The sequence below is a fragment of the Tinamus guttatus genome, unplaced genomic scaffold, assembly GCF_059628265.1.
Source record: "Tinamus guttatus ecotype Peru unplaced genomic scaffold, ASM5962826v1 Tinamus_guttatus_pri_ptg000497l, whole genome shotgun sequence".
NCBI classification, from domain to species: Eukaryota; Metazoa; Chordata; class Aves; order Tinamiformes; family Tinamidae; genus Tinamus; species Tinamus guttatus.
The window spans coordinates 3,063,823-3,085,689 of NW_028289031.1; the positions used below are offsets into that span (position 1 = coordinate 3,063,823).

The 21,867-nt window shown below is 43.2% G+C and overlaps 2 protein-coding genes across 6 annotated transcripts in view; both read left to right on the forward strand.

Annotated features, from left to right (window-relative positions):
• The window catches only part of CARMIL1 (capping protein regulator and myosin 1 linker 1), a 173,427-nt gene that overhangs the window by 5,268 nt on the left and 146,292 nt on the right, over nt 1–21,867 (forward strand). The gene's annotated exons all lie outside the window — the stretch shown is intronic.
• LOC148592864 (syncytin-A-like) lies at nt 1,454–21,676 on the forward strand. Its single transcript, XM_088533364.1, has 3 exons — nt 1,454–1,572; nt 7,841–8,573; nt 21,593–21,676. The coding sequence occupies exons 1-3, from the start codon at nt 1,454–1,456 to the stop codon at nt 21,674–21,676; spliced, it is 936 nt and encodes a 311-aa protein (XP_088389490.1).

Genomic DNA, 21,867 nt, shown 5'->3' on the forward strand with positions numbered 1-21,867 from the left:
GTGATGATTGGGATCATTCATGTCTCATTTAAAGTCTAATCTCCTGAGCTCTTAGATGAGGTGTTTCGCCTTTTGTAATTGGAAATGTATTGAAAGGGAGGGAGGGTTTAAGAGGCTCACATTTTAGTGAGCAGTTCTTGGGCATGTTGCTTTAATGTACGGGATAAATCTTTCCAGGGGGTGAATTGCCAAGGGGAGTGTTGTCTGGTAGGGCCATCTGTTTTTTTCAGGCAAACATGCACAGGATTTATACTGCAAGAAAGAGAGAATGTTTTCATGGTTAAGGAAAACTGACTGTTGTCTGCCACAGTTGAACTTCATCTTCTGCCACGGAGTCCTTATGTGAATCTGTACAATCCATCAATGCCCCCCCTTTTTTTTCCCCTCTCACAAATTTTCTCAAATTGCATCCGTATGTCTTCATTTTATGTGGTTTTCTTTGCAGAAGTGCTAAGCACTGTGGCCGAGGCCGCTGGGGGCCATGATTCCTTTGAGGAATCACAGACTTCTCTGAAATGCAGCGCGCCCTGAATAAATGTCACCAGCAACACCTTAGGCTGGATATACCTAAGTTTAGTGGAGGTTTATTGGCTTGACACACTCTTGTTCGTACACTTAGGTTTCTTATCTGAGCCCTAGGAGAGGTAGACCTTCCTCTCCTCAAAAGAGTGTTGCTAAAAATAAATGACCTTTCTTAAGGAATCTGTATGTCCTTAATGCTAAATACCACAGAAAAGCCCCCAAGGAAATTAAGATTTTTTTTTTGTACTGCAAGCGTGGTTTTAATAGCATTCAATAAATAATGAATATGGTCATATACTGTCCAGTGAGGGTAACACGGAGTATTGAATTGTTGTGCCTTGTGTGCCAAGTGAAGGGTTGGCGGCAAAAGCAATTGGTAATTAAAGGCTATATCCTTAAGTGCAGGCACCAGAGGACTTAAATGTGATTGCTTGGGCAAACTTCATGCCAGCCTTTCTTGACTCCTGAGAGCTTAGATTAGAAATGTTAATGTTCTTTTGAGCCTCATCTCTGGAGTGGGTGTGCAATAATGAATTGTTCAGAGATTTTGTTTTTAATATTACTAATAGTTGGAAGTTTACAGGAAAATTAGGTGATGTGCTGTGGGTTCAGTTTTTACTAGTGGAAAATGCCGCTTGTTTTCAGTCTAGATAAAGCCCGAGCTGTGATGTGGTGTACTCAAGGCTTTAGAGGAGGGTGATCACAGAGCTTGGCATCGAAGTCAGTGCTTTAATTAAATGCCCTCTCATTCTTCCTTCCTCAGAAAACCCAGAAAAATCAGTAACACTTTCAGAAGGGGACATGATTTAAAAATGACTGTGGCTTGCAGGGAGCTATGAAAACACTTGACCGCTGGGGCACTGAAGTGCGGGTACAACTGTCTACTTGGGACACTGTGCTCTAGCACATTCTGCTCATGATTAAGGTGGAAATGGGAATGGGAGAACCAAGAAAGAGTACAGAAAAGATGGTGTCCTTAAAATCAGCCTTTACCTTAACACAGTTTGTGGATCAAGCCCATGCTGGCCTTGACGTGGGGCAGGAGCTCAGGTTTGGGTGGTCGAGTTTGGGAATTGTGGCAAGTGTGGAAATGGTCGGCATGAGCTGGGGATGCGGCAGGTGCTGCCCTCGCTGCGGTGCTGGGACAGAGTGGGGGCCCCTGTTCCTGGATTAAAGTAACTTAGAGCTTTATTATTGTGTAATTAGATTGATGACTGCTTTGTGTGTGTGGATGCAGGTTTATCTGTTTATTTATTTATTTTCTTCCCCCACATCATAAGGTGTTAGCATAGTGTTTTGCTGGGTATTTCCTAATGCAGTGTCTTCCTTATTATGTTTATGTGAACTAATTGCCATCACGGGGAAGCTGGAATTATAACATATAGGCTGCATATTGAATACGTTCAACCAGCTCTTTATAAAATACCAGTGTTTTCAGGAGTGGTTTGTGGCAGGCTAAAATTCCAGTATCTCTGTTACTTGTTGTTCCTTTCCTAAAAGGGAACACTCCTAGTCCAGTTTCCTTTGAGATTAGTTTTCCTTTCCAAAGTAAAATTGCTAGACGTTAAGTTTGAGGAAATATTGGCATATCGCACTTCCTGCAGATGATTAGGCTGTCTATATATGTGGTTGGGCTTTGGTGGGGGTGTGTTTCATTTATTTATTTATTTATTTTGATATTTTCCTAGCCTGCAGCTAGCCTGAGCTGCCGGGCCTGTTTGGCTCTGAGGACACCAGGCTCCGTGCTGAGACAGTCACGTTTTTGCACTGCCGTGATTATTTTGGGATGAGCAGCTTTGGCATTTGTTTCCCATTGCTCAACTTATGCCTTGTTCTATCAATGATATTCCATTCAAATAGAGAAGAATGTCTCTATCTGCCTTAGTGCAAGTGTGTTGCCTTAAAAAAAAAAAAGTCACTTTTATATTAAATTGCTAAGAGCGTGAAGCTCACTGGGTTGTCCAAGGTTACTTTTGCATTAGCTGTGTGCAGTTTTGCACATTATCTCGTGACAGCTGGTGTGTGCTAATGATATTAAATATGGACGTTTTTTAGAATAATGGTGTTTCCTTTTCCGTGCCCAGAACATTGAGTGTTATGACATATCTCTTAAGTGTGTGTTTACAAAGATGAAGGGAAGTAGGTGTTGGTACATTCCTCGTGTCAGGGAGCCTAACTAAGAGGAGGTAATCAAAAATACTCATACGGAGAGAAGTTTTTAGTGCATTTACAAAGCACCTCTGTTGGGGCCTTAGCACTTTTACAGGAATACGAGGAGCTGAAGTGATGAGAACTGAGGAGCTGAAGTGATGAGAACCGAGGAGCTGAGGCGGTGAGAACCGGGAACTGAAGCGATGGGAACCAAGGCCACCCGGAGAAGATAACGCTCGTTAGCAACTTTTTAATGAACTAGGCCGGCCATAGCCAGATAAGCATCCGGGAGGACCAGCAATAGAGCATCGGAAAGGAATGTCAGCCAGCTGCAAGCTAGTTATGCATGGACACTATAGCTTAACCAATGAGAATGCTGTTGCTTAGCGCGTGTGTACGCTTACAGGTGATAGAATTGTATAAAGCTACACGGTAGAGAATAGTAAACGAATTGAACCTGCTTCACATTGAAGTGTCGTTCATTCCGTCTCGCGGGGTGGGCCTCGGCATCTGGTGACCCCGACGTGATACGACCGTGGGTAGAGTGGAGCCGAGAACGCGAGGGATCCTGCAGCCAGCGGAGAAGTAGCTGGGCGCCCGGGAGAGGCGGATCGTGGCCACGGCTGACCTAGTGAGTCAGGACTGACCTGGTGAGTCAGGGGCAGGATGGGGATTGCTGCATCAGCAACTAGGATGGAAATTGCTGCATCAGCAACGGAGCGTGCTATTATAGAAAGTTTGTTAAAGCTCGCTCAAAAGACTGAAACTGAGATCTCAAAAGACGATTTAATTGACTTGCTGCTGTTTTGTAAGCAGAAAAAACTCATAGAAGAAACTTCTCAGGTATATAAGCTCGAGTCCTGGGAGCGAGTGGGAAAAGAACTGTGGGATGGTGTGCAAGTAGGTTCAAAGGAAGCTTGTCGACTTGCGAAAATATATCGTCCCGTGCAGCTAATGCTTGAACAATTGCACGGGGAGGCCCAAGTCGCTGCCGCTCTGCGGAAAGCAATCCGCGGAGGGAAAGGGGAGGAGACAGGACCACCGACGGGGGCTGAGGAAAGGGCCAGAGTGGCGAGAAAGTCGGCAGAAAGTTCAGGGAAGTTGGAGAATAGAGGCAGTGAGCGTAACGCAGCCGTGGATGCTGTGAAGCAGGCGCTGTTTTTAGTGCCGTCAGAACGAAAGACCCCATCATTTACGATGGTGAAGCAGGGATTGCGGGAGTCCTACGGAAATTTGGTGAATAGGCTCGTGCAATCCCTGGAGCAAGCTACTGATGAACAGACCCTCTGCAAGCTTTCGATCTGGTGCAGAGAGAATGGGTTCAAAGCTGAGCCCCACCTAGTATTCAAATCCGATGTGAAAGCCAAAAGCAAAGTGGCCATCGGAGCCACGGCAGCCTTTGCAAGCACTTCAGGACCGGGACCGCCACGCCACTGAAAACCGCTGGTGTTTGGAGATCCATCACAACCCCCCCGCCCGTGCCTGCCTCTGTGCCTGCACCTGCGGCGCCTGCACCGTCTGCCCCCGCATCCACCCGCCCCCCCCCCACACCGTCGCACCTGAAGAATGGCCTGGCTGGGTCCAGGACTTGTTAGATTGCCTTGAAAAAAGGAGAAGGGGGGCCGGGGAAGAGAAGGCGAATGAGATCAAGGAAACTTATGTTGCTGAGGGCTTGACAACAGCCAAGGGGGAGGTGCAGAGGAATTTGATCTGTCTTTAAAAGTGGGGGTTGAAGAACTGTAATGCTTTAAGTGAGGATAGAAACCGTTATTAGGGCTATTATTTCTATTTGCTATGTTCATCTCTATTATGTGTTGTATCCTTTGTATATTGCTGCTGACATGAGGTATGGTTGAAAGGTGGAAATTTGTATGATCCGTAGAGTCATAAAACTATTGTGCAAAATAGAATCCAAGACCCTGAGAAAGATGTTTGCCTGCCCAGGCTGAGCGATAAGGAGTGCGGAGGCGGCTGCTCAGCCAGGCTCAGAGCCGACCTCCTCCGAAAGCAGTTGAAGGCGGCTGCTCGACCGGGCTTGTAGCCAACTTAACTGCAAACATCCTCTAAACTAATTTGAAGGTCAAACACCCGAGAGGGAGGGAGATGAGAAAGGCAGGACCCTCAGACTGACGACTGGGACAATTTACTGACATGCGCACCTGCGCACCCAGGAGGGAAGATTATGTGACTGAAGGCGGAGTTTGTCCGCCCCCTGGTCTGCCTGCTGGCACGTACTGGCCCTACGTGGCAGGATGCACCGGGCATAAACAGACAGAGCAGAGAGAAAGGAGGGGTGAGACTCCTAACACTGAGACCCACGTTGTCTCTGCGGGGACGCCCGCCGAGTTAGGAGCCTATCGGCAACCCTCTAATCTGCCAACTCGAGAGAATGTTCAGTCTCAGTGACCTGCCGACAACCAGTGGAACTCACTAGCGGAGTGCGCAGCTACGTGAGGTCGTGCCACTGGACAGAAATTGTGTTTGTGCTGTTTGTATCTGAGGTCTTTAGATCTTTATTGTGTAATATATATCAGCAGAGAGGGCTGAATAAGCACAACAAGAAAGTGCAGAATTCGAAAGCGGGAAAGCCAGGAGTAACTCAGACTACGGCGTTTCCCCCCCCCGCCTCCCCCACCCACCCACCCACCACCTCACTGGTGGAGGACTGTGAGCTGTACTCTGACTTGTATCCTTGGACAGAGAGGAAACCAAATTGAAGCTATGCAAACATAAATAGAAATGGAAACAGAGAACCTTTCAAAATTTTTCACCATACTATTGCATCCTGAGGACCATGACATAGTGGAACATATTTCGGTTCAGTATCAAACAAGCCAGTGTTGTGGTATTGCTAAAATGTGATAAATTGCTCCAATTGGGAACAACACAATTGGGTCAGACACTATTGGCCAGTTTACATTTCCCTAAAAATAGGCTGTGCCATAAACGCAGCATAAAATATAAATCAGTAAGTGAAGACTTTGTGCCTCGTAATGATTGCCGTACTTCCCAAGATCTGTCTTAGATGGAAGGATTTTTTTTTTTGGATTTGGTTGTGCTACTGTGCAAACGTGATTATGGTTAAGTAAGCTAGCCTATCAAGTAGAAAAATTAGCTAATGCCACCGATGCTAGTATACAGTTGCTCAATCATCAATTACAAGCCACATCAAAAATGACTCTTCAGAACTGGATGGCACTGGACTTGATGCTGTTATGCTAAAATGGACTTTGTGGCTACCTAAACCTCTCCAGTACCGACTGCAGCATTTATATCCCTAATGTTACACAGGACCTGGATATCCAATCAGAGAAGATGCGACAGGTGGCAAAAGACACCCATGAACTCTGAGAATCACTAGCTGGCTGGCGAAGGTGTTTAGTTGGTTTGGATTTGGTGTCACTGGTTGGATTCAGTTTGATAGAATATGTGGTGATGTTCATTGTGATGATAATTGTCCTAAGTATAGCAATATCCTGTATAAAATCTACTATAATGAAAGCTATTAACGTAAAGATGATTCAGTTCACCGCTTATACCCCTTTACAGGTGGATGACCCAATTGATGTCCCAAGTACTAAGACTCTAATTTGAGACTAAATTTCAATATACAATGGTAACTGGAGTCACGGGGTGGATACAAAGTTTGTTATACTCAATTACTTACTATTGTAACTGCAATATTTTCTGTATATATATTCTTGTAGAACTAGACTCCCTTCCTTTTCTGTAACTTCCTCCGTCTAATGTACCAATGTGCAATCACTCGCCTACCTGCATCATGTTTAGGGCATGTAATATTAACACCTAAACAATTCCATGTGAAGCTTGAGTGACTATGGTCACGGGGTGGATAATGTGGAAGAAGTGTTTGTGGAAGAATTGTTTGAAAGCAGAAACTGGATGGGACCTTTGGACTTGATAACCTGGGGGAAAGGGTATGCTTGTGTTGTTACAGATACTGGAACCAGATGGGTGCCAGCGAAATGGGTGAGACCTTGGCTGGAAGCAAACTCACATACATCAGATGAAGCAGGCAAGCAGCTGGTGCAAGTGTGAGCCTGCAGAACAACATGGGAGGAAGAAATGTTACTGTTGTTATTAGTTGTATATTGTGGCTTTTAGGAGGTAGTGTTGCTTTTAATGCTATTATAGGAGCTGATACTGCTTTTAATGGATATGTCATGCTTCTTAGGCATATTGTTAATTATACCCAAATTAAGAGTTCTTGCCTTTGTGGGACAGCAGATATAACCCATCAGACAGGTATCCCTTATGATTATTGTTTGCTTTGAAAAAAGAGGGGGAGAAGGGTCCCTACGAATTAATCAGTAAAGCATGCTATATCTTAAATTGGCTTAACCCTCGAAATGATGATAGTATACCTATTTTCACCCATTTTTCTAAAAACCCAGCTGATCTTTCAGGAAAGAAGGTGCAGGTAGAAGTTTTCTGGCCGCAGAAACAGATCTGGGAAGGTCCAGTCGAGTTAATTACGTGGGGACGGGGTTATGCTTGTGTACTTGCAGGAGATGGAGCGACCTGGGTACCAGCCAAGTGGGTACGACCGTGGTTGCGGAACAGACAGGAACAATCAATGGACCAGGATGTCAGAATGGACCAGGTTCAGCTGTTTGGTAATCATCTTGATAACAGTGACAGGAATAGTGCAGGGGAAATGGCAGACAGAAATTCAGCAGAGGGAGAACATTTGGGTCACCATAGCTAATCAGACAGGCCAAAGTGCCTTCTGTCTTAGCTTGGAACGTCCAGGAGACCCTTTTCGCACTTGTTTGATAGGAGTCCCTGTTTGGCAACCTCAAGAATTCAATGGGTACGTAGCTAATTTTGCTGTGCTTAATGATACTCTATTAAATACTACTATGTGCTCTTACCGATCAAAGCGAACGGCAGAACAGTTAGACGGGTGCTGGCAATGTGAAATCATTAAAAGTCTGAATGGCACTCTGACTTCCCCGCCGGAGGAATTAGACTTGTTGGGAAGTCTGAATGCCACAAATACCACCCGAAACGGTGGATGGGTTAGTTTTGAACTGCATAGCAAAGGTGCACTTGAAGAAAGTACATCGCAATGGGCAACAGTTAACTCGGGGCTGAAAATTAATGATGTTTATCTTCACACATATACCCAATGTAAATTAACGAGCTTCTCTGCAAAACGGCTACCACCAGGAGTGTTTTTAATATGCGGAGACCGGGCATGGAACGGAGTACCGTCCAGTCCACAAGGAGGTCCATGTTATCTGGGGAGACTGAGTTTGTTTCACCCTAATATATCTCAAGTGATGACCTTTGTATCCAAAAGGAAGAAACGATCGATACATGAGTTAGATTGTACAAAAGTTGGGGATCCAAGATTTTGGTCAAGGGTCAAAATTATCTTCGTGTCCCTGCTTATCCCAGGGAGCACTGCCGCACGAGCAATGACTTCCTTGAAACAGCTAGCATGCTGGACAAGGAATGAATTAAATTTAACATCAGACATTTTAGATCAGCTATCGCAAGATGTAGCTAGTGTAAATCATGTAGTATTGCAGAATAGAGCCGCAGTAGATTTTCTGCTTTTAGCACATGGGCATGGGTGTGAGGATTTTGAAGGTATGTGTTGTTTAAACTTATCCGATCATTCAGAGTCTATCCATAAAAAGATTGCACTCTTGAAAGAAGGGCTGCACAAGTTGAAGGAAGAAAGTTGGGGATTAGAAGATTGGCTCAGATCGTTAGGCTTAGGACCATGGATTACAGAAATGTTGTACCACTTGTGCGTGATCGGGATGGTTATATTCGTGCTTGTGATTATGTTACCTTGCTTTTGCCAGTGCTTGCAACGCTTGATGCATAATACCGCTAATTCTGTTTTTGAAAAAAGAGGGGGAAATGTTGGGGCCTTAGCACTTTTACAGGAATACGAGGAGCTGAAGTGATGAGAACTGAGGAGCTGAAGTGATGAGAACCGAGGAGCTGAGGCGGTGAGAACCGGGAACTGAAGCGATGGGAACCAAGGCCACCCGGAGAAGATAACGCTCGTTAGCAACTTTTTAATGAACTAGGCCGGCCATAGCCAGATAAGCATCCGGGAGGACCAGCAATAGAGCATCGGAAAGGAATGTCAGCCAGCTGCAAGCTAGTTATGCATGGACACTATAGCTTAACCAATGAGAATGCTGTTGCTTAGCGCGTGTGTACGCTTACAGGTGATAGAATTGTATAAAGCTACACGGTAGAGAATAGTAAACGAATTGAACCTGCTTCACATTGAAGTGTCGTTCATTCCGTCTCGCGGGGTGGGCCTCGGCACACCTCTAAGACAGCAACAGAACTATGGCCAGTAAGATTGCTACAGAAAACTGAACTAATAAGAGCACTGCTGGAAATGGAATTTATTAATCCCATCATTACTTGGATTGGTGAATTTGGGAATTGCATTTATTTCTGCAGTTTCTGTTTCTAGTCCTTACTTCCAGTTTTACTCCTTCTTCCTTCTCCTTTCTATTCCCTCTCCCTCACTCCAAATACCCCTTAGGGATAGAAGTTGATGTCTTGTGTCTAAATCGGGGCTGACACTCGTGTAGCTCTTTAGAATAACAACAACAACGATACTCTCTGTGAGGTTGTGCTTGGGCAGCCGGCCCCTTCCCCTCAGGTTTGTTTGCATTAGCACTATGATCTAATCTACTCGCTTAATTAAATTGGCCTTTGACCAAGCAGAAACAGTCCTTTTTCTCTGGCTACCTAGGCAAAATGTAGATTTTTCTACTGTCTTGGCACTTCTGTGTCCTTATGAGTGCAGCCCTGCACAGAGCTGTGTGTTTTCCCTGACACTCGCTTCAAACACAGAAAACTTGTGTATTTTGAGAACGTAATGTTTTTTTTGCACACTTGCTGAGAACAGTATCAGGGTTACCGCAGAAGGGCAGCTCCTTTCTGCTCTTTCTTCAGTTTCGGGCACCTGATGTATGTAGGAAAAGGGAACTCGCCTTTCTGTGCCCTGAAAGTACCTGCTTTTCTTTTGTTCTGCATGCTTTGCATGGGAGCACCCAACTGCACGCACATGTATCCATATCTGCGGCTCCAGAAGAGGAAGTGTAAACACCACCTCAGCCTTCACGGCCTCTGGATCTCTCTCTATGTGTCAAAGAGCTACCAGGAAAGAAGGAGGGGCTGGAAGGAGTCCAGCATGGCTCTGAATGGTTCATGGCATCTCTCCCTCTATCAATTTTTCATAACCTAGTAAACCAATCTGACTTTTAAACTATCACACACTTTCCACTTCTTTAACTGAATGTGTAATGTACCAGAGTGGTTTGCTAATGTACTTTTGTTTGTAGAGTGTGTGACTCGCTGCCAATATTATTCACGAAATGGAACCTTCCTAAGCAAGGATTTGCGTTGAAATCTGTGTATAAAAGTGGTGGAAGAGTGAATATTACAATATGATTCCTCCTAAAGCTGGGAATAAAAAATAAAAAGAATGAGTATTAAAATCAAATTCTCATATCTGTCATTCTTCTGCACTGATGGCTTTTTTTTTGATAAAAAGGAGACTTAGAAAGAAAAATAATTTTTTATTTGGTGTACCAATATAAATGCAAAAACCTTGTCAGCTTTTTTTTTCTCTTATTGCTTGAGAAAATGATATAAGAAAAGGAACTTCTCAGACATGAAGTATGGCTCACTTCACTGAAAGTGGTGTGGAGAACACACTAAGCTTGCAGTAGGTCACAGGGTCTGCTAACTGAAAAGTTAGTGCAACATGCTGTGAAAATGCTTTTTGTTGCTCTGAACCCTTCTCTTAACCATTGTTTGGTGAACAAACGGAGAGTCACTGATTTTGCTGATTATTAAGATATTTGCTTTAGATCACCTACAAGCCTACTTGTTTTTTTTCAGGTGGTGGTAGTAATTTAATTCTGTGTAAAGTAATTACAGGCCTAGGATGTAAGATTATTCTTTAAATATGATTGCTGCTAAATATGCTCTGTATTGCTACCAGCGTCCCCAAGCTGATTTCTGCCCTTGTTCCTGTCTAATCTCGCTATTTCCAGAACACCCACTATGCAGCAGTTCACGAGTGATACCTTTTCTTTTTTTTTAATGATAGGTTCCTTAATTTGAACATTTAAGATGACAGACTGTTATTATGAAAATTTAATTTTATGATGCAGAGCCTGATAACCCAGCGCTGCTGTAAGAAGCTTGGCAGAACTGGCCTTTGTGGTGAGTGCTGAGCTACTCAGCCTCTGGGAGAGGGGCTAACAGAGCAGGTCCTTGCATCTGCAGGTTGTGATTTTTCCAGCTAGCAGACGTTTTCCTGGGCTGGTGAGAAGTCAGGAGCACGTGTCACATTGCTGGTTGTGAACATGGCAGGTAGTGCAAGATGGAGAGAGAGATTCAGCAACCTGTGCAAGCGGAGGGCTTGGATAGCGCCGGTAGTGCCGGAGGGGCCAGGTTGGAGCCTTTGGAAGACATGTGGATCCCTGCATGTAGTAGGAAGCCTGCATCTCCAGGGGATGGAGGAGGCGATGGAGAATGAAAGCGGTGGAGTCCCTCAGTAGTTCCTATTCTTTGTCCTTTTTTAAAGCAGTGGTTGTGTTTGTGTGTGTGCTTTTAGATAGGTCACTGACTGGATTAAATTTTTGCCCTTTCTGCAGTTGAATTGGTGACTAGCACTCTGCAGGGCTGGCAATGGTGCAGTGAGGGCTTCTGGAAGCGCTTTAACAGCCCCTGCGTGGGGAGCCAAGGTCGCTTCGAGCAAACCATTTCCAGTTCCTGCTCCTGAATGCTTGCAAGGAGCATGCCAAAGGAGCAAGCCTGGGGCTTGTCTTTTTGAAATAAGCATTTCGGGCACATCTCTCTCTCTCTCTAAACACATCCTTGGTCTTTTATAGAAGAGCATGTTGCCTTGGTACCTAAAAAACTTGACAAGCCACGGCTTTCTGGGGGGCTTCATGATTTTTTGGAGTATTTGAGGTTGTCCAAACCTATGGCTCCTTGGAGCTTACGCGGGAGAAGCAGAGTGGTAATAAAGTTGCCACAGGGCAGTTTCTCCTCAGAGCTGATTAAGGGAGATGAAGGGTTGTTGACCCTGAGATGAGTTGGGAGATGGGGCAGTGCTGTGTTTGGTGAGGGCTGACCCGTGAATGAAAAGGCTTTTCTCTCTCTCTGCCTTCAAGGCCATTAGCAAGACTGCAACTATTCATACAAAACTATTGATAAAGGGGAAGCCTTTCAAAGGCTCCTCTCTCAACAAACACTTGAGCCCTGTGCTTGAGGAATGATAGCATCTTAAAGCTGGGATTTGAGCTTCTACATTGGTGCAGATCTAAAGGAGCTTTGGGTGTGGAGGGATGAAGGTAGGTAGGTAGGTTAGTGTAGATGTTTAGGGTTTAGGGAGGCTAGCTTATGCAGGCGACCTTGTGATTTGGTGTTTATGTAATGTTCCAGTAAATATCTGAGGAAATGATAACGTTGTAGATACTGATGCATTGCACAGGAATGATTTCTACCATTTTGATAGGTCTATTTGTATTCTAAATTATTTTTTTTAGGCTTGGAATATAAAAATATATTTAAAATATGATGAACCATTTTTTGTGGCTATGCCACTGTTCACCTCTCCACCTTGCAGGTGTCAGAAATGCCCTTTGTTCAGGCTTTGGCTTGCCGGTCCCTTGTCTCAAGTTGCTGGAATGTGCCCCCCCCCCCCTTTTTTTTTTCTTTTTTTCTTGTGAAGCATCAATATACTCTGTGCTGAAAGATCGTGCTTGTTTCATACAGTATCTTTATCTTGCCTTTCTCACCCTTCCACCTTCTTTTTTGCTGTCCTTACATCTTCTCTGTTTCAGCAACTCCCTGAAAAGTTTTCTGTGTGTAAATTTGGCTAGCCAGGAAGCTGCTGCTCCCTTGTCCTCAGGTTTTCATTAAAATTCACTCTAGAGCTGTGTTACTTGTGGAAGCAGTTTGGTTCATGCTGGCCGTTGTGAGGCTGTTAGGATGGCTTTTGGGTCTTTCTACCTCCACAAAGCAGTTTCTGGGGTAATTCTTGAGAAGCTAGCAGTGTTTAGAGTGCCTCACTTGTTATGGTTATCCTGGAGGGAAGGAAGATACGGCGATGGACACGGTCATCTCTGACGTTGTTCTCCGCAACCCTCTGCGCAGATGAGCTGTTGTTGGGTTGAAAAAGGAAAACAAGAAAAAAAAACCCCAAACCCAGAACTATAGTATAACACGGCAATTTACATGTAATTAGCTGATGTGGACAGTGCCAGGGCAGCCTACAATATTGAAAAAAGTTTATTTATCACTTGCTCTGTGGCTGCACTGCTGGGTTGCCCAGTTCTTGTGGTTTACTTCTTGCTTTGCCTGGCCATTTTCTAACATAATTGACTCTGCAGATGGCCTGACCAGTGAGTTTCTTGGGTGCAATCTGTACTGCTTCCCTCACAAGGAGCTGCCAGCCACGTTTCTGCTATGTCCTTGCTTAGCTGCGCCATGTGGCAAGCTGCTAGGGATGCTGAGGGCCCCGTGTTCCTGCGCTTCTCTGCAGGTGCCTCTACTGCAGAGTGAAAAGCCGCTTGTTTGGAGAGGGAGTGTGTTTTAATCTCTAGCTAAATGCCAGGAAAAGTCTCCAGAAGCGCCTCATGCAATGGGGACATGTGGTTTGTTTCAGCAGTAAATAGTTTTTTGCCTGTAACAGATGCCATTACAAACATTAATACATTAAACTCTTAAAACTTGCGTATTCGGCTTTTAGGTGGTTGCAGAATCAAAGCTAACATAAAAAATGCCTTGCCTTTTCCACTCTTGTTAAACCGTGTTCTTTGTTAAAAGGTTACGATTTATTAAACCCAGTAAATGCTTGTTGTAAGCCTTTGAAGTGTATTTTCTTTCACTGCAAATGTTTTGGAAACATTTAACCCAAAATACAAAGCCGAAAGATGCGTTAGCATCCTGCGATATATACTGCTCAATGTTATCCTTTAAAATCTTTCCTGTAACACTCTTGGATTGATCGCCTGTTGTTTATGTGTGCGTGAAATTGTGTGAAATTAAAGTCCTGCAGGTTTTTTTGTGTGGTGTTAATTTATTGCAAATGTAGCCCTAATGCAATATGAGTCGGTCTTTGTTCAGCCTGAGCGGTTAACAAGTGCACCCAATGTACGTTATTCTTGTGCTTTTCTATTTCATATTTTATAGCTCTTCAGGTTTTCATTCTGGAATAGTTTTTCTCCTCTCTCTTCATGACGAGGAGTTGTATTTACTTTCACCTTAAAGAAACTCTTGAAGACAATTTTTTGAAATGAAGACTGCCCTTCAGGATATGTGTTTTAAGGAAACACTGGCAAGGTTTATACCTCAAGAGCCAGCACCCGGGAAGCTTTCTTGTTCAGTAGCCTTCTGTTGAGGCTGCTCCTTCTCAGCCCAGCCTCTCCTTGCCTCAGCCTCTTTATGTGGCAGAGCTCAGAGGAGGAGCTGGAGTAGCCTGGGCTATGCTGGTGGAGGAGGTGTCTCTGCATGCACAGTTCCTGCTCCATTCTAGGTCCCTTTCGTCCCAGATCCCTGGTAAATGAATTTGCACGGTGCTGCTTGACTCCAGAGCTCGGTGAGAACAAAAGATTCTGTAGCATAACTCTTCAGTGCACTGAAGAGAGCAGGAAATGTGTAAGTGTCCCCTGTATCAGAGGGGGCTGCTTTCTCTGACCAGCCATTTCATTACAATTACGCACAATCTGTGAGGAGCCAGCATCAGAAATGATTTGCCAATGATCATCTGCTATTTATTTTAGTTTTATTTATTTATACTTCAAAAAACGTACAAAAGGGTATATGCAACCTGACAAAATTGGCAAAAAGAAGAGAAATGACTTTTTCCACCTCCCCGTGTTACTGTTTCTGAAGTGGTGCCTTTCCCTGGAACATAAAAAGGAAGAGCTGGCACAGACAACAGGCCTTCAGTCAGAAATCTGGCAGGAGTTAAGCAAGCAGCTTCAGTTGTGCTTTGCATTTTTGTCTTCTCTTAAAATATATTTCCCATGGATCAGGCAAAGGGACTGGGTCTAAATAGTGTAGCAATCTCAGAGAGCTTTAGTTCTCGGTCGTGTATATGGAGATCCTTTGATCAAGGTGTTGTTTTCATATTTGCTTGTTTACTTATGCCATTGCAGTTCACTTTGTGAAGGAAAAACTGTTGTAGGATCACTGAGCTGTGTGGGTTTTACTTCTATAGCAATACCATGGTGGTAAATTTAGCAAACTGGTAGAGAATCGTTAAAATACATGAGACCTGATACAGTGCAAGAACATGGCCCTTCCTCCCTACTTCAGCTGTGTTTCAGGTTGTCCATTAGCCTCAAGGTCCTGTTCTGTGAATTAAGAATTAAAATAATAAAATATGTTGAGAAAATTCACCAAAAAGATCTAGATACATCTTGGAGAAAAGCCACCTGGACTGTTTGGTAGAATGCGGTTTTACCAGTTAGTGTCTTGAAGGACATTGAACAAGTTTGGTAAACAGCTTTGAGTATTAGGAGAGACTTGGCCTTCTTTTGAGGAACTGAGGCATTTTCATAATTGACCTTTGCATGATGTGTTGGTGCTGAGAACAGACCTGACTATGTGTGGTCATGTGGGATTTGTCTCGCCATTGCTTAAACTAGGGGAGCGAGGACAATACATTTCTACAGATTCTGAATAAGTCATCAGCTCTGCTATGTAGAACTGCATTTATTAGATACGACCAAGACCTGATTCTAGTTTGTTAGCTCAACTCTTGTGCTTCCGGTACAGGGCACTCCCAGGTAGCTTTTGGATCCCGCGTTGCAGGGTGAGGCATGGATTGGGTCACTCTCTTTGGAGCCTCTTGCACGGCCTGAGGATTAGCAGATCTGCTGGTGCGTGATGGAGCCTGGCCACCTGGACTGGGCATTAGGTTGGTGCTTAGGGCCCTCTGGATGAATCAACATGAGGAAATATAATATCTGGGTTACAGAAGCCTCTGGCAGCAGCATTATATGTTCCTAGGATAGGAAAACTTTCAATTTCTGTTTTTTTTTTTTTTTCTCAAATTTCCATTTAGTGTAAGATCTGTCTTGAGCTTGTTTTAGCATTTCATGGAGGTAAAAATTCCTAACGGTTTGTGGTTGTCATTATATATGTTACCACTGTGTAGTAACATTGCTTTGAGCATCTGTAATAGGAATATTGATGTTCTCTTACTGTAGGCAGAGTTCATGCATAAAATTAGCATTTAACTTTTTTATGTACCTAACAATGACCTCCCCCATGAATGTACACCAATGCACTGTTATTCATACCAGTGCTTTAGCTTGGACTGTCACTTACAAAGCCAGTGTATTACAGTTTACCTAGTGTATACATACCTATCTACATATATATATATTTATTTGTTTATTTTTCCCCCAAGATTATAACCTCCTACCCTTACATTCTGATCTCAAAATAAGTAGAGTACCTGAAGCAAGAAGAAATGAAATGAAATCTCTTGAACCCAGCATGTTGCCTCTTGCATCGAGATGATGTTCAGCTGTGAAGTGTGTGGTTTCCCCAGCCAACGAGAGTATCTGTAGCTTTTGGAATGCTCATTTGTTTCTGTCTTAGCACATTCTTCTGTTGACACTCGCTGTGAAATACTGTAGCTGGGCTCACCTTCTGTGCTTCTGAGATCTTATAGCTTTACCTACTTCATTTATTCATTATTAAACAGATGCTTTTTGCTTGACAAGTGCTGCAAAATCACCTTCACTGTGGCTGAATTCAAGAAACTGCACTGCAAGTCTGAAGGGATGACTTTTTTTCTTTTTTAAACGATTTATGTTTTTTTTTTTAGATCAAATACTATGAATTTCTGCCTTCCACTGAAGTTCCCTTCAGTCCAGACGACTTTCAAGGCTGCTAGGTTCTTTCTATCCCATCCTTTAGGTGGTGGAATCCTGTAAAATTGAATATTCAATATTTCTAGACTTATATAAAAAAACAAAAAGTATACCTTGTGTGTTTGACAATGTGCTTTGATAGTGCTTTGTGTTTGATAGTGTAAACCTTCCTTTTTTGTTTGGACCTGGTTTATAAAATAATGTATGTACTTCTATACCAATGTAGGTTGTATGCAGTTCCTGATGAGAATGCGCATAATGCGTAAAACTAAAGGGCCTATTTTTCCGACATGAGTTACAAGGGTAAGGATTCTGAAGACGTGATCTTAAGGTACCTATGGTCAGACATCCAGGAAAAGATTTCTTGATTTATTCTAAACTTTATCATCGTTTGAGAACAATAAACAACTCGTGGCTTTGTGCTTCCTTCCTTAACTTTCTCTTGTGTAAGCACTGGATTGTCCTTCTGTTTTTATTAGACAAGTTCTGACTCATTTTTGGTACAATATAGTCCTTTTATTTATCCTTAGATCAGCGTTCTAGTATTTGCACTAAGCATACTTTGTGCTAATCCAAGTTTAAAGGGAGGAAAAGGAGGTGATCTTTGACAGGAATGTTTTCTTCTGCATATAGAGGTTTTGGTGCCAATTCTTCTTGGAAAATACAGCTATGGTACTTTTTTAATTATTATTTTCTTTTAAAATATCTCATATGGGACCTTTAAGCTTCTTTTGCCACCTCTTTTTTTAAAAAAAAAAAAATTTGAGATTGACTTCTTCGTCAGGAGAAGCAGCATCAGGGCAACTCGTGCAGTTGTCCCTAACGTGAGCAGTGACCCTGAGGCAGCAGTTTTGCAGGGGAAGAACTGACTCTGCCCTCAGAAAACAGCAAAGAAGTAGATGGGATGCCATCTGGAGAATATTTTAAAGAAGGGCTGAGGAAAGGGAGATCAAGGCCAGAGGAATTCCTCGGACTTGAGTCAATCTCTCTTGTTTTCTGTATTTGACAGACTGCAGCTGTGAGCCCTGGTCTTTGCCCAGGCCACTCTATTTTCCATTCTGCAGCATAGAGGTTAACTACTGTCTGCTGACTGGGTGAACAGAAAAGACAGTGATGGAGCTCAAGCGGCCTTTGAGGACTTGATAAGGCTACAAGCTACATTTTCTTGATCATTTTTAGTAAAGGAATCCAGGGAATGGAGTCTTCTCTTTCCCCAAGCTCTTGGGTTTTGTCTCCTCTCTCCCCTGCTCTCGTTGGCCTTCCAGAGCTAACACGATCATTTATGTGGCTTCCTTTCCCTCTCCGGTGGCCAGCCCTGTGTCTGCCCAAGGCCTGCAGCTGCTGAGGTGAGGTGCGGAGCAAAGCAGGTGGCTGCAAAGCAAGTCGGCCACGCGGGCCACCAGGAACCTTGTTCTTGGCCTGACTTGTAGGCTTCTGGTCCCATGCACAGCATGGGAAATGTCGGATAGCTCTTTTCCTGCAGGATAATTCTTTCCGTGCGGTATCAGAGGAGATGCTGGATTCCAGGATGAGTCTGTAACTACGGGCGCTGCCTCTTGGTGTCCGTTTAGTCAGCACTGGTTTGGTAGCATATGCCCCGGTGTCTCCTGCTGAGGGATGCTCTCAGAGCTGTAAGTGCAACTGGGAGTTGCAAGCTTTTTCTTTCCAGTAACGCTGAATCTACAGGAACACTTTGTTTCCGAGCCATGGGATCAAATTTGCTTGTTCATATTAGTGCAGCAAAACCCCTGAGAGGTATAGGGGTGCTAAGTGGAATTGAGGGAGTCATCTGAATATGAGTGACTAGATGATTGGATAAGTTTGTGTCCTTGCTTCCCCTAGCTAGTGTTGTGTTTCCAGGCAATGCTATGGCGTTTGTTTTCCAGGTGCATTTAACTTCTCTGCCGTGGGACTCTCAGGCACTTGTGCAGAGCCCACTGTTCACGTGCACGACTGGCTTACTGCATAAGTGAACGTTGTGCCCACACCCAAACCCGCTGATGCTGCGAGTGTTCCTGACGTAAATATTAGTGTTCATCTCTGCAAAGACTCCTCCAGGCGAGCCCTACTGTTATTTCTGTCAAAGCTTTTTCAGTAAAGTCCTGGTTTCAAACCCTTGCGGAAGGAGTACATGCTGGTGTGAGAGAATCTGTGAGTACAGTGCATCGTTCTGCTAGCTCAGCCTCGCTATCTGAAAGCAACACTTTCCTAGGACTTCTGCTGCTTTTTGTCTATACTTTTGCTTTACAGTGTTGTTCTGGGAATGACTGCAACCAAATCTAAACTTCTCCTGTGAAAATAGAACAGTTTCTAGGGCCTCTGGCCATGCAAAATTATATCAGCGTATGTGAGGATGGCGTTAACAGTGAATTATGGTGAATTACACTGTGTTGCAGCTGTTGTGCTTGTGGATGAAGAGGTGGAAAGTTGGGACCTGACACATGAACATTTTATAATGGGTGTTTTATAACAGAAAGCCAGAAGAAAATCTGTTGCCTCAAGTTATATTGACAGCCATATCTACTGCGATACTCATTTCTTTGGATTTAGCAGTAATAAAACTGCCTAGACATAAGCTCTGAGCAGTATATTGATGACTGAGTAGATAAGTAGGATTATTTAATAGCTTAAAATACTTTTATGGAGATGCTTAAAATCGCCTAGCCAGCAGAATCAAACATCAAATGGGGTTTTCAGTTTGCTGTGGCCATCCCATAAGCCTTAGGTAGGTGTGTGTGGAGCTGCTTCCTGCTTACCTCTGCCTGAACCAAATCAAAGCAAGGTCCGAAAGATGATTATTTGGTTGGAGTGAGGAGGATGGTTTAATAGCAAGGGGATAAGTCCTTGCGTCATTGCTTGCTGGGACCTGACTTGGGACCTTCCAGCAGCAGTTGATTCTCAAAAGAAGGCGAATCCCTTTAGAAGGAATCCACTGGCTCTGCAGCAGGAAGAATACGCACCAAGCAAAAATGTGGTTTAACTTGGGCTTGACAAACCCCTCTTTTCTGAACAGGACTGTTTAAACCTTAGCTCTGCTCCACTCATTGAAGTGGCATCAGTATAATTCAATGTTTCCTGATTTGTGCCTCCCTGGTGAAGTCCACACAAATAAGCTCTCCTGGACAAGCACCGTCTCTTGGCAGGGCAATTTAGTGTCCTTGTATTGTTGATAAGCTATGGATCCTGGGGACTTCAACTGAGATGTACCCCATCAACTTGGGAATTTCCCTCTTATGCTGCGTAGGCTTCTTGTCTTTATCTCCAAAATGCTAACAGTTTTTATAAGATCCATGTGACTTACTTGCACTTCATAGCAAACAGAATATTTTGCAATATGTTGGTTTTTAATTACTTTTTTTTTTGAATTTTTTGATTTATTTGTTTTTGAAGAGAGAACCAACTGGAAAATAATTTTTTCAGTCTCTGAGAATATCACCTGCAACTGTGAAGTGAAACTCCACGCTGGTTTATTGCTAGCAAGTAGGGAAAGCATATTGCAAGGCAACACAAGCTTTTAAGAGATTTTAATAAATGCAGAGTATGCAACAGCAAGAAAAGTACTTGCAGTGTTACATATCTGCTAGTTTTTTTAATAACCTTGAAAAGATACAAATCCAGCTGTCTTGCTAGGTTAAAGCTAAAGTATCTTCAATGAGGACAGGGTAGGGGGGAAAAAGGGTGAGGGTTGGGTCAGACCCTTGAAAGCAACTAAATACCCTGAGAACCGTCACTGGTGTCCTTATCATCTGGTATGAGTGAGTTGGAAATATCTGCTGATTTCAGGCAGATTTTAAGGTGTTTTAGTATGTGTGAACCATCCATGAGTCTTTATACCGATCAGACTGGGAAAGTGATATTGCTGCCAAGAAATTAGCTTGAAAGCAATTCTGCAGCTTCTAAAGAAGCAACAGTTGCTTTCTCTTAGCTAAATAGTGGATGCGAAGTACTAGAGTTGCTGTTGGAAAAAAATAACTTCTTAGGCCAAGTTTAGTTCTGGGCTTGATTTCTGAAATACAGGAAGTTTAAGACAGAGACTATCCACTTGATTTATGTAGTTCAATAGAAAGAAAAGATAATATTTACATGTCCAGGATGCCCTTTGCCATAGAATGAGAATGGAGAAGGGCCATGTTGAATGTTCATGAATGTTGAGTGTTTATTTTCTTTGCACTTCTCGAATGTCTGTGTGCACATTGCATAAACTGACTGGCCCAGAATCTTCCTCATAATCTTGCAAGAATGAATTGTTTAGCTATGACTTGTCTATTGCCAGACAGGATTTAAGTTTTACTCAGTCTGGAGACTTTTCCCTTACATGCAAGAATGTGTAGCATAATTCTTCTTCTAAAAGTTAATCAGTCACCATTTAAATGTCAATAGGGTTTAAAAATACATTTGGAAAGTTGTCATTTCCTACCAACTTGAGGAGATCATGTTCTGTTGGAATTTTTCAGCTTAACTACATGACTGATTAAACCAAAATCCCTGGGCTCTGTGACAGCTTTAACTTCTCAGTGTAGCATGGTGGAGAAGCTGCTTCAATTGGCTTGGTTTCCTCTGTAACAGAATCTATCAACCTCTTAAAAAGTTGATGTAATAGTTGTGTCTCTTTCTATACGGAACAATTCACTGTTTGCTTTCCTTCACCTGCTTACCTGCAATGTTTCATCAAGGTGTTGCACAATTCACAGGATGTTCTGTGGAGGAAATATGCTGAAGAAATTGGTGGTGGAATGGATAGTTCTATGTCTGAGGAGGACATGGACCTAATATCAAAGCCATGCTTGTCTTTTGTGGGCTATCTCCCACCCGCACTTTAAAAAAAGCAAATTAAAAGAACAATGTGATTTATTGGTAAATTATGTGTTGCTAAAAATTAATTAAAAAAAAAGAACAGAAATAGCTTTGAACCTCCTCCTTGTCCCACAAGCTGTTTTGCTATTTCTTATGCTAAACATTCTTGAAAGATGAAGCTATCTATGCTGTTTGTTCATGTTTTGTTGCAGGTTAGAGAGGAGAAGGATGAAAAAGTTTTCCCAGCTAGAGTGAAGCTGCCCATTACTGTTGCCATACTGCGTTTTCCTGAGTAAGATGCTGTGTTGGGAGAAGTGGCCTACACTAAGCTGAACAGACCGGGATCGTTCCAGGACAGTTTTACTAAATAGGGTAGACAATAAAGCCAGGTATTGAATGGGAATGTGGCAGAATAGCTTTTGCAAGCTATAACTAGTGGACTTTGTAGTGCCAAGAAGAAAAAGCAGATTAAAACATTCAAATGCAT